General features: G+C 48.7%; 1 protein-coding gene across 1 annotated transcript in view; it reads left to right on the top strand.

Moving 5' to 3' along the window:
• Positions 1 to 8,074, top strand: part of TP53 (tumor protein p53) — a 23,193-nt gene extending 15,119 nt beyond the window's left edge. The window contains exons 3-11 of the mRNA XM_012806041.2: positions 45 to 66; positions 158 to 427; positions 1,909 to 2,092; positions 2,174 to 2,286; positions 2,665 to 2,774; positions 3,105 to 3,241; positions 3,332 to 3,405; positions 5,655 to 5,761; positions 7,145 to 8,074. Of these exons, the coding sequence (XP_012661495.1) occupies positions 45 to 66; positions 158 to 427; positions 1,909 to 2,092; positions 2,174 to 2,286; positions 2,665 to 2,774; positions 3,105 to 3,241; positions 3,332 to 3,405; positions 5,655 to 5,761; positions 7,145 to 7,226 (1,099 nt within the window). The 3' untranslated portion in view covers positions 7,227 to 8,074. The remainder of the gene's footprint in view (positions 1 to 44; positions 67 to 157; positions 428 to 1,908; positions 2,093 to 2,173; positions 2,287 to 2,664; positions 2,775 to 3,104; positions 3,242 to 3,331; positions 3,406 to 5,654; positions 5,762 to 7,144) is intronic.
• The last annotated feature ends 2,505 nt before the right edge of the window (positions 8,075 to 10,579 follow it).

The raw sequence follows: 10,579 nt of genomic DNA on the forward strand, positions 1-10,579 counted from the left end.
AAAAAAAAAAACAATGGTACTGACTTTCTACTTTTGTCTTTCAGACTTCCTGAAAACAATGTTCTGGTAAGGACTAAGGGTGGGCAGAGACCAGGGGTTGGTTGGCAGGCTACTGGGCTGGGGACTTGGTCCTCTGACTCTTGTTTTGCCACCACAGTCCTCCTCACTGTCCCCACCAGTGGATGATCTGATGCTGTCCCCAGACATTGTAAACTGGTTTGATGAAGGTCCAGATGAAGCGCTCAGAACGTTAGAGGATCCTGCACCAGTGGCTTCCACAACAGCTGCCCTTACACCAGCAGCCTCTGCACCAGTCACCGGCTGGCCTCTGTCATCCTGTGTCCCTTCTCAGACAACTTACCCTGGCAGCTACGGTTTCCGCCTCGGCTTCTTGAATTCTGGCACAGCCAAGTCTGTCACCTGCACGGTCAGTGGCCCCAGAGGCTGCCTTTGACCATATCCCCTAGCATTTTTCTGTTTAGAACTTTGGAATTCTTCATCCTTCAGCTTTTTTTTTTTTTAATTAAATCATAGCTGTGTACATTAATGCAGTGTGCTGGTTTTGTATACAATTTGAAATATTTTCACCAAACTGGTTAACATAGCCTTCATGGTAGCCTTCAGCTTCTTAGCAAGCATTTTACCCATTTCATCTGTGACCTGTGGCCTCTGCCACAAAGTTGAATTTTCCCCCTTGACCTCAAGCTTTCATCCTTCCCATCATCACACTCTTGATTTGTTTTAGGTGGGTTTTTTTGTTTTCTTTTGTTTTTGAGACAGTCTCAAGCTGTTGCCCTAGGGTAGAGTGCTGTGGTGTCACAGTTCACAGCACCTCAAACCTCAAACTCTTGGGCTGAAGCGGTTCTCTTGCCTCAGCCTCTCAAGTAGCTCAGACTACAGGCACCCACCACAATGCCCAGCTATTTTTTCGTTGTTGCAGTTGTCACTGTTGTTTTAGCTGGCCTGGGCCAGTTCGAACCCACCAACCTTGATGTATGAAGCTGGCATCCTACCCACTGAGCTATGGGTACCACCACACTTTTGGTTTTTTAGACAGAATCTTTCTGTGTTGCCCTGGCTAGAGTGCTGTGGCATCAGCCTAGCTCACATCAAACTTCTGGGTTCAAACAATCATCCTGCCTTAGCTTCCCGAGTATCTGGGACTACAGGCACCACCACAATGCCTAGCTAATCACCACAATGCCTAGCTAATCACCACAATGCTTAGCTAATTTTTCTAATTTTAGTAGAGATGAGGTCTCACTCTTGCTCAGGTTGGTCTTGAACTCCTGAGTTCAAGCAATCCTTTTCTGCCTTGGCTTCTCAGAGTGCTGGGATTATGAATGTGAGCCCCCTCACTGTGGCCCTTTCCTATCACTTAGCATTGCATGGGGATATGGAAATGATCTTCCTTTTTCTTCACTCACATTCATTCTTTGGCTTTTGAAAAGAAGCTTCTGGCTCGGCGGCTGTGCCTCAAGTGGCTAAGGCGCCAGTCACATACATGTAAGGTGGCAGGTTCAAATCCAGCCCAGGCCTGCCAAACAACAATGATGGCTGCAACCAAAAAATAGCCAGGCGTTGTGGCAGGCACCTGTAGTCCCAGCTACTTGGGAGGCAGAGGCAGGAGACTCGCTTGAGCCCAGGAGTTAGAGGTTGCTCTGAGCTGTGATGCCAGAGCACTCTACCCAGGGGGACAGCTTGAGGCTCTGTCTCAAAAAAAAAGAAAAGAAAAGAAAAGAAACTTCTGAGGCACACCCCAATCCTGCTGTCTATAGCTGTCCTCCCCACATAGTGCATGGCTTCTGGCGGTTGCTTAAGCAGCGTTTATTTCCTTGGTACCCTCCCCCCCTTTACTTGTTCACTTGTTCCCTGACTTTCCATTCTTTCTCCTTCCTTTCCCTATAGTATTCTCCTGTCCTGAACAAGATGTTTTGCCAGCTGGCGAAGACCTGCCCTGTACAGCTGTGGTTCGACTCCACACCCCCACCAGGCAGTCGCATCCGTGCCATGGCCATCTATAAGCAATCACAACACATGACAGAAGTGGTGAGGCGCTGCCCCCACCATGAGCGCTGCTCAGAAAGTGATGGTGAGTGACTGGAAGCTGGAGAAGGGACGGAACTGGCTATCCAGGCTCCTTGGCCTCTTATTCCTCCTTGGTTGCTCTTAGGTCTGGCCCCTCCTCAGCATCTCATCCGGGTGGAAGGAAATTTGCGTGTGGAGTATTTGGATGATAAAAACACTTTTCGACACAGTGTGGTGGTGCCCTATGAACCTCCTGAGGTCTGATTTGGCAGCTGGGTATGGAGGGAGGCAGAGGGTGGGGGGAGTTGTCAGTGACTACCCAGGTGGGAGGTAGGAGGGCTTTCTCCTGCCTCTTATTCAACCGTGCCACAACCCTATGAGGTATGCAGAGCAGGTGAGTTAGGGTAAACCATTGCACAGTTTAAGAAATGGAAGCTTAGGGGCAGCGCCTGTGGCTCAAAGGAGTAGGGCGCTGGCCCCATATGCCAGAGGTGGTGGGTTCAAACCCACCCAGGCCAAAAACTGCAATAAAAAAAGAAAAAGAAATGGAAGCTTAGAAAGGTTAGGACTCCCCAGGTTGCCACAGGTCTCTCTGGGTGCTGGTTGGCCTCACCCTGGGCCTCTGTTCTCTCCTAGGTCGGCTCTGACTGTACCACCATCCACTACAACTACATGTGTAACAGTTCCTGCATGGGGGGCATGAACCGTCGACCCATCCTCACCATCATCACACTGGAAGACTCTAGGTAAGGAGCCACATGCCACCCTTTACACCCCAGCCTCTGCTCATCTCTGCACCTGCCCAGAGGCTATACCTCTGGGCCTGCCCTATACCACTTCCCTTCATGCCTCCCCCCAACCCCACACAGGACATCTCTCTTGCTCTCTTTTGGTTTTCTTTTCTCTGGCTTTGGGTTCTGTCTCTTACCTGTAGCTTCTCTTTTGTCTACCTAGAGCTGGAGCTTAGGATCCAGTTAGGACAAAGGCAATTGGGTATAGGTGGGCCTAGATTGTAAAATATGGTAGGTAGAACCCAATTTCCTTACTGCCTCCTGCTTCTCTCTTACGCTTGGTAGTGGTAACCTGCTGGGACGGAACAGCTTTGAGGTGCGTGTTTGTGCCTGTCCTGGGAGAGACCGCCGCACAGAGGAAGAAAATTCCCGCAAGAAAGGGGAGACTTGTTCTGAGCCATCCCTTGGGAGCACCAAGCGATGTAAGCATGCAGGGCAAGAAGAGGTGAAGGAGGCAAAAGGTTCTCTGCCCAGATTTGTTCTTTTCTCACCTTTCCTTGTCTCGTTTCCAGCACTGCCCACCAGTACCAGCTCCTCTCCACAGCCAAAGAAGAAACTGCTGGAAGGAGAATATTTTACCCTCAAGGTACTAAGTTTGGGAGAGACAGATGCACAGTTTCTTGCATATACTAAGAGGGGCTGGATAAGGGAAGAAAAGATATAACCATAGGGAATATGAGGTTAGGCCCAGTTTCTGTATCCATTCTTTCCTCTATTCATGGCCCTGGCTCTTATAAAATTAATATTATCAGGTTGAAAGTTTCAAGTCTAGGCTCGGCACCCATACTCAGTGGTTATGGCGCCTGCCACATTTCACTGAGGCAAGCAGATTCAAACCCAGCCTGAGCCAGCTAAACAACCATTGACAACTGCAACAATAACAAAACAAAAAATATATATATATATATATAGCCAGGCATCATTATGACAGGCACCTAAAAACAAACAAAAAAAGGTTCAGTACCTATAGCTCAGCCACTAGGGCACCAGCCACATACACTGGGGCCAGCAGGTTCAAACCCCACCAGGGCCTGCCATGCAACAGTGACTACTACCTCAGAAAAATAGGCAGGCATTGTGGCGGGCACCAGTAATCCCAGCTACTTGGGAGGCTGAGAATTGCCTGAACACAAGACTTTGAGGTTGCTGTGAGCTGTGACAGTAGGGCACATAGTGAGACTCTGTCTTAAAAAGAAAATAAAAGTTTCAAGACTGTCACTCAAAATGCTTTGCCTACAATTAAAGCATTTGCCATTAGGGGGCAGTGGTGACTCAGAGACAATGGCTCCTGGTTGTACCAAACTTCAGAACACTGACTTGTACAGTAATATATGTTATACATGTTAAAAGATGACCTTTCAGAAAGAAAATTGTTAAAGAGAATATGAAAATGGTTCTATGACTTTATCCAATACAGATGCTTCTTGATATGGTGTTACTTCCTGATAAATTCATCATAAGTTGGATCGGCACCTGTAGCTCAGTGGCTAGGGCACCAGCCACATACATGGGAGCTGGCGATTCAAACCAGCCTGGCCCTGCCAAACAACAATGACAACTGCAACCAAGAAATAGCCAGGCATTGTGGCAGGCACCTACGGTCCCAGCTACTTGGGAGGCTAAGGCAAGAGAATCACTTAAGCCCAAGAGTTTGAGGTTGCTGTGAGCTGTGATGCTACGGCACTCTACTGAGGGCAACACAGTGAGACTCTGTCTCAAAAAGAAAAAAAAAAACAATTCATCATAAGTTGAAAATACTGTAAGTTGAAAATGCATTTAATCACCTAAACTACCAAACATAGCTTAACCTAGCCCACCTTAAATGTACTCGAACACTTGCATTAGCCTATGGTTGGGCAAAATCACAAAGCCTGTTTTATATTAAAGTGTTGAATATCTCATGTAATTCAGTAAATAGTATACTGAAAGTAAAAAATTTGATCATGTGAAAATTCAAAGTATAGTTTCTACTAAGTATGACTTGCATTCGTATCATTGTAAGGTTAAAAACATATACACTGGGGGGCACTTGTGGCTAAAGGAGTGGGGCACCAACCCCATATACCAGAGGTGGTGAGTTCGAACCTGGACCCAGCCAAAAACTGCAAAAAAAAAAAACATACATTGAACCATCTTTTTTTTGTTGTTGTTGTTGTTGCCCTAGGTAGAATGCTGTGGCATCACAGCTCACAGCAACCTCCAACTCTTGGGCTTAGGTGATTCTCTTTCCTCAGCCTCCAGAGTAGCTGGGACCACAGGTGCCTGCCACAACGCCTGGCGATTTTTCATTGCAGTTTGGCAGTGGCCAGTTTTGAACCTGCCACCCTTGGTATATGGGGCCAGCGCCCTACTCACTGAACCACAGGCACCACCCATATCTTTTTTTTTTCAGTTTTTGGTGGGGGCTGGGTTTGAATCTGTCACCTCCTGTATATGGGGCCAATGCCCTACTCCTTTGAGCCACTGGAGCCGCCACCCCCCCTTTTTTTTTTTAGGCAGTCTCATCCAGTCACCCTGGGGTTGAATGCCATGCGTCATAGCTCAGAGCAACCTCAGACTCTTGGGCTCAAATGATTCTCTTGCCTCACCCTCACGAGTAGCTAGGAGTACAGGCACTGCCCTCCCAACAATGCCCCACTGATTTTTTTAAAGACGAGCTCTTGCTCTTGCTTAGGCTGATCTCCAACTCTTGAGCTCAGGCAACCTACTCACTTCAGCCACCCAGAGTGCTAGGATTATAGGCATGAACCACCACACCAGACCAAAAACATGAATTGGACCACCTTAAGCCAAAGAATATCTATAGTTTTTTATCCCTTTCCTCCTCTGCTGCAGATTCGCGGGCGTGAACGTTATGAAATGTTCCGAGAGCTGAATGAGGCCCTGGAAATCAAGGATGCCCAGGCTGAGAAGGAGTCAGATGGGAACAGGGCTCATTCCAGGTAAGTGACCTGGGCCCCCTCCCAGCCCTACTCTCCTGCCTTCCTGTGTTGGAAAGCCATAGGATTCCATTCTAATCCTGCCTCTGTGGTAAAAGACAGCTGATCCCATCCTGCTGGGTTGGTGCCCTGTGCAATCATTTTTTTAATCTAACTCCAATTGTATGATACAACCACTTTGCTGCCTCAGGGGATCCATAAACCTCTAAACCCCGGGATAAGTGTGAATACTTCTCTGCTATTCACAGTGGCTGGGAGACACAAGGAGGGGCCTGATAACTATATGTTAGTATTGAACAGAGCCTGGGTTTGGGGTCAGATACTCAGCCCTGCCATGTACTAGCAGGTCCTGGGTAACCTCGTGACTTCTCCTGTCAGACTCAGTTTCCTCACTTACAAAATAGAGTAAGGAGGGCGGCGCCTGTGGCTCAAGGAGTAGGGCACTGGCCTCATATACCAGGAGTGGTGGGTTCAAGCCTGGCCCTGGCCAAAACTGCAAAAAAATAAAAAATAAAAGAGTAAGGAGGCTGGGCAAGGTGGCTGATGCCTGTAATTCCAGCACTTGGGAGGCCAACGAGGGTAGATTGCCTGAGCTCATGAGTTCAAGACCAGCCTGAGCCAGAGCAAGACCCTGTCTCTAAAAAAAAAAAAATAGGCTACAGTGCCAGCCACATGCACCAAGGTTAGCAGGTTTGAGCCCAGTCCAGGCCAGCTAAACAACAATGACAACTGCAACAAGAAAGTAGCCGGATGTTATGGCAGTGCTTATAGTCCCAGCTACTTGGGAGACTGAGGCAAGAGAATCGCTTAAGCCCAAGAATTTAAGGTTGCTGTAAGCTGTGATGTCACAGCACTCTACTGAGGGCAACAAAAACTCTATCTTAAAAAAAAAAAGGAATAAGAGAAGATTAAGAGATTAATACACTAAAATACCCCAAGGGGCTCAGTAAGCCTGTGCATATGAAGACAACACAACCATCTTAACTTAAATTCCCCTTGTTTGGCTCAGCGCCTGTGGCTCAAGCGGCTAAGGCGCCAGCCACATACACCTAAGGTGGCGGGTTCGAATCCCAGCCCGGGCCCACCAAACAACAATAATGGCTGCAACCAAAAAATGGCCAGGCGTTGTGGTGGGCGCCTGTAGTCCCAGCTACTTGGGAGGCTGAGGCAGGAGACTCGCTTGAGCCCAGGAGTTGGAGGTTGCTGTGAGTGTGATGCCATGGTGCTCTACCCAGGGGGATAGCTTGAGGCTCCGTCTCAAAAAAAAAAAAAAATTCCCCTTGTTTTAGCCTTAGGCCCTTCAAAGTTTTGATCAATGAGAAGCATCCCAGACCTTCTCACTCAAAAGATGTCATCTCTCCGCCTCCCCTCCTCTGTCTTTCACAGCCAACCGAAGTCCAAGAAGGAGCAATCTACCTCCCGTCATAAAAAATTAATGTTCAAGAGAGAGGGACCTGACTCCGACTGATGCCCTCTGCTTCTTGTCCCCCATTGACAACCCCCTACCCATACCCCCCTTCCCTGCCATTTTGGGACTCAGGTATTACAATCCCTGGTTTTTGCTATAGGTGTGCCTCAGAAACACCCAGGAATTTGTCTATCAGCCTTGGCCTGGGGCTCTGCTGAGGAAATTGGCCTACACTGGTATTTTGGGGTGGAATGGTAAGGTTTTTACTATGAGGAATATTTGGAAGAGGTAAGGAAATGTTCTTGAGTTTAAGGGTTAGATTTTACAGTCAGCCATACATTGGGTTGGAAGCCCAGTTCTCCACTGTACTAACCAGGGAAGCCATTTCAAGTTGTTTAATTTCTCTGAGCTTCAATGTCCATGTCTATGAAATGCTGGTAATTGTAGCTACCTCACAGAGTTAGTTGTGAGGATTAATGAGATAGTGTGTCTGGCCTTGAAAACCACCTTTTATTACATGAAGTCTGGGACTTCACCCCATCCTGGGGTGCTTGTTACAAGTCCCTGTTGGTGTGGGTTAGGAGTTATTGTGATTGGGCAGCTGTTCAACAAGCTGAGTATCAAAGTCTCTGCCAAGACTTTAAACTCAGCCAAAGCCTGTCCAACCCCTTGGTGAACCTTGGCACCTAAAAAGAAGTCTTACCCCATCCCACACTGTGGAGGATTCCATCTTTTGTGTAGGATCTAGATCCACTAAGACCTGTTTATTCCTTCCCCTAAATGCTCAGGGTCAATTTCTTTTGCATTCTGCAAGGCACATCTGAAGTTTTCACTCCTACCCCTCTTACCCCTTTTTATATCCCTTTTTTTATATCAATTTCTTATTTTACAATAAAACTTTGCTACCACCTGTGTGTCTGAGGGATGCGTGCCAGTGTGGGCTGTAGGCCACAGGTGCAGGGGTGAGTGGGGAGGTGAAGTTGGGAGATAGCCACCTGCATCTCCAGGGAGTGTGGGCTGGGGGGCCCAATGCCCAGGTTCCGGGAGGGGAACAAAGGCTGGAGACTGGGTCAGTCTGTGGGATGCATGACAACTAGGGATGGGGGGGGACTCCATTCACAACTTGGGAACCAACTGTCCCTCCTCCCCTCCTGCCAGGGCTGGCACAAGGTTCCCTCCCTCCCCTGCTTTTCTAGGGTTGGGCTACTGCACCCTCACCAGCCTCTCACCAAGGATTAGGGGATTTAAGTGTCTGATTTAGCAAGCTTGAGCCCCTGGGATGGCCATCTGCTCCACAGGAAAGTGGCGGGATACCTGAGTTCACAAGGGGAAAGGGGGTGGGTACCACTGGATATGGAGAGGCCAGTGAGAGGCCTGCCAGCAGGGGTCCCAGGAAAGTAGGGGCAGCTAAGGTAAGGGTTGGGGTGTGAGGCTAGGGCCTTCCCAGCATCCCCTCATCCTGGGCGTCATGCCAGGCAGTTGAATGAATTGAAGCTTTAAACTCTGCCAGGAAAACCTTTCAAAGGACTTCTTGGGATAGAGAGGAGAGTTGGGTTGGGGAGCTAAGCACCCCCCTGCCCGTTCTGTTCCTCAGTGCTACTGATTCCTAGGGAGGGGGGCAGGGGCAGGCTCTCCCCATTGCCTACTGCTTCCTGAGCCAGTGCTTGGAGGAATGGTCACAGGCAGCACGAGGCTTGTCCTGCCTCCTCCCTGGTGCTAGAGAGCAGTCTTAGGGTCCAGATGGGTTTGGGGGGCCACTGCCCTCACCCTGTCAGCCAGGCTTAAAGTGCCAGTGGGACCTTACCTCAAGAATCCCAAAGGGCTGTGAAGCCACCAGCCTTCCTGCCCTGGGGACCACCATTTTTGCTCTTACCAAGGAATGCCAAGCACTTTCCCCTGGAGACCTGGATCCAGCTCCTTCAGAAAACTTTAGCTTAAACATCTGCTCCCACCCACTGGGCAAACTAGAGCTCTTGAAACTCAGTTCGTCTCCTTGCTTCTGTAAACAGGTCACTTTGATAAGCTCTCTTTTTCTTTTTTGGCTTTATGGAGGGACATTTGACTCCCCCCCCAAATTGTACATATTCAAGGTATATAATGTGATAATTTAATATCTAGTATATGCTGTGAAATTATTGCCATAATCAAATTAATTAGCATATCCATAATCACCATTTTGTGTGTGTGTGTGTGTGTGGACATGGGGACTTGGGGGACATATGGGAGAACACAGATCTACTCTGCAAATTTCAAGTAAACAAAAGTTCCCTTGTTGGGCGGCGCCTGTGGCTCACTGAGCAGGGCGCTGGCCCCATATACCAAGGGTGGTGGGTTCAAACCCGGCCCCTGCCAAACTGCAACAAGAAAATAGCTGGGCGTTGTGGCAGGAGGCTGAGGCAAGAGAATCGCCTAAACCCAAGAGCTGGAGGTTGCTGTGAACTGTGACACCATGGCACTCTACCAAGGGCAATAAAATGAGAATCTGTCTCTTAAAAAAAAAAGTTCCCTTGTTGACCAGCATCCAGCACTCCTTCACCCTCAACATTTCCCTTCCCAGCCACAGGTACAGGGATAAGGGGGGAGGTGAAGTTGGGAGATAGCCACCTGAGTCTCCAGGGAGTGTGGGCTGGGGGGCCCAGCTCTGTTCTTATTTCTGCTTCACTGCTTCAAAAGGCAGATCCATTTTGACTGCTAATCCCTTTGTAGCTGATAGATCCCTGGACTGAGAATTCTGAGGTTTGTGATTTCAGGCCAGCTCTGCTATGAGCTGTGTGACCTTCAGTGAGTCCCTAACCTCTCTGCTTCTACTTGCTTGCTGTCCCTCAAATTGTGGTCACCCAGTCAGTCATCTGTCTCCTCTAGTCAGCAAATACTCCCTTGTGCCAGGCACTGTGCTAGGCCCTGGAGGTCTGGCCCCCAACCTCAAGCTCAAAGGTCTTGGCTTAGCACTCAGCACAGTGGTTATGGCACCAGCCACATACACTAAAGTTGGTGAGTTCGAACCCGGGCTCAGGCCAGCTAAACAACAATGACAACTGCAACAAAAAATAGCTGGGCGTTGTGGTTGGCACCTGTAGTCCCAGCTACTTGTGAGGCTGAGGCAAGAGAATAGCTTAAGCCTAGGAGTTGGAGGTTGCTGTGAGCTGTGATGCCTCAGGACTCTACCTAGGGCGACATAGTGAAACTCTGTTGCAAAAAAAAAAAAAAAAGAGAGAGATTTCAGGTCTTATCCCAATGAGGTCTGGAATCAGATCTCCAAATTTACTCATAACACCAATCTGGACTTACAATTCTTGGGGGGGGGGGGTTTGTTTGTTTTTGTGGTTTTTGGCCGGGCTGGGTTTGAACCCACCACCTCCAGCAAATGAGGCTGGTGCCTTACTCCTTCGAGCCACAGGCACTGCCCTTTTTTT

Source organism: Otolemur garnettii, unplaced genomic scaffold, assembly GCF_000181295.1.
Source record: "Otolemur garnettii isolate 467f Iridium unplaced genomic scaffold, OtoGar3 scaffold00046, whole genome shotgun sequence".
In the NCBI taxonomy this organism is placed as follows: domain Eukaryota; kingdom Metazoa; phylum Chordata; class Mammalia; order Primates; family Galagidae; genus Otolemur; species Otolemur garnettii.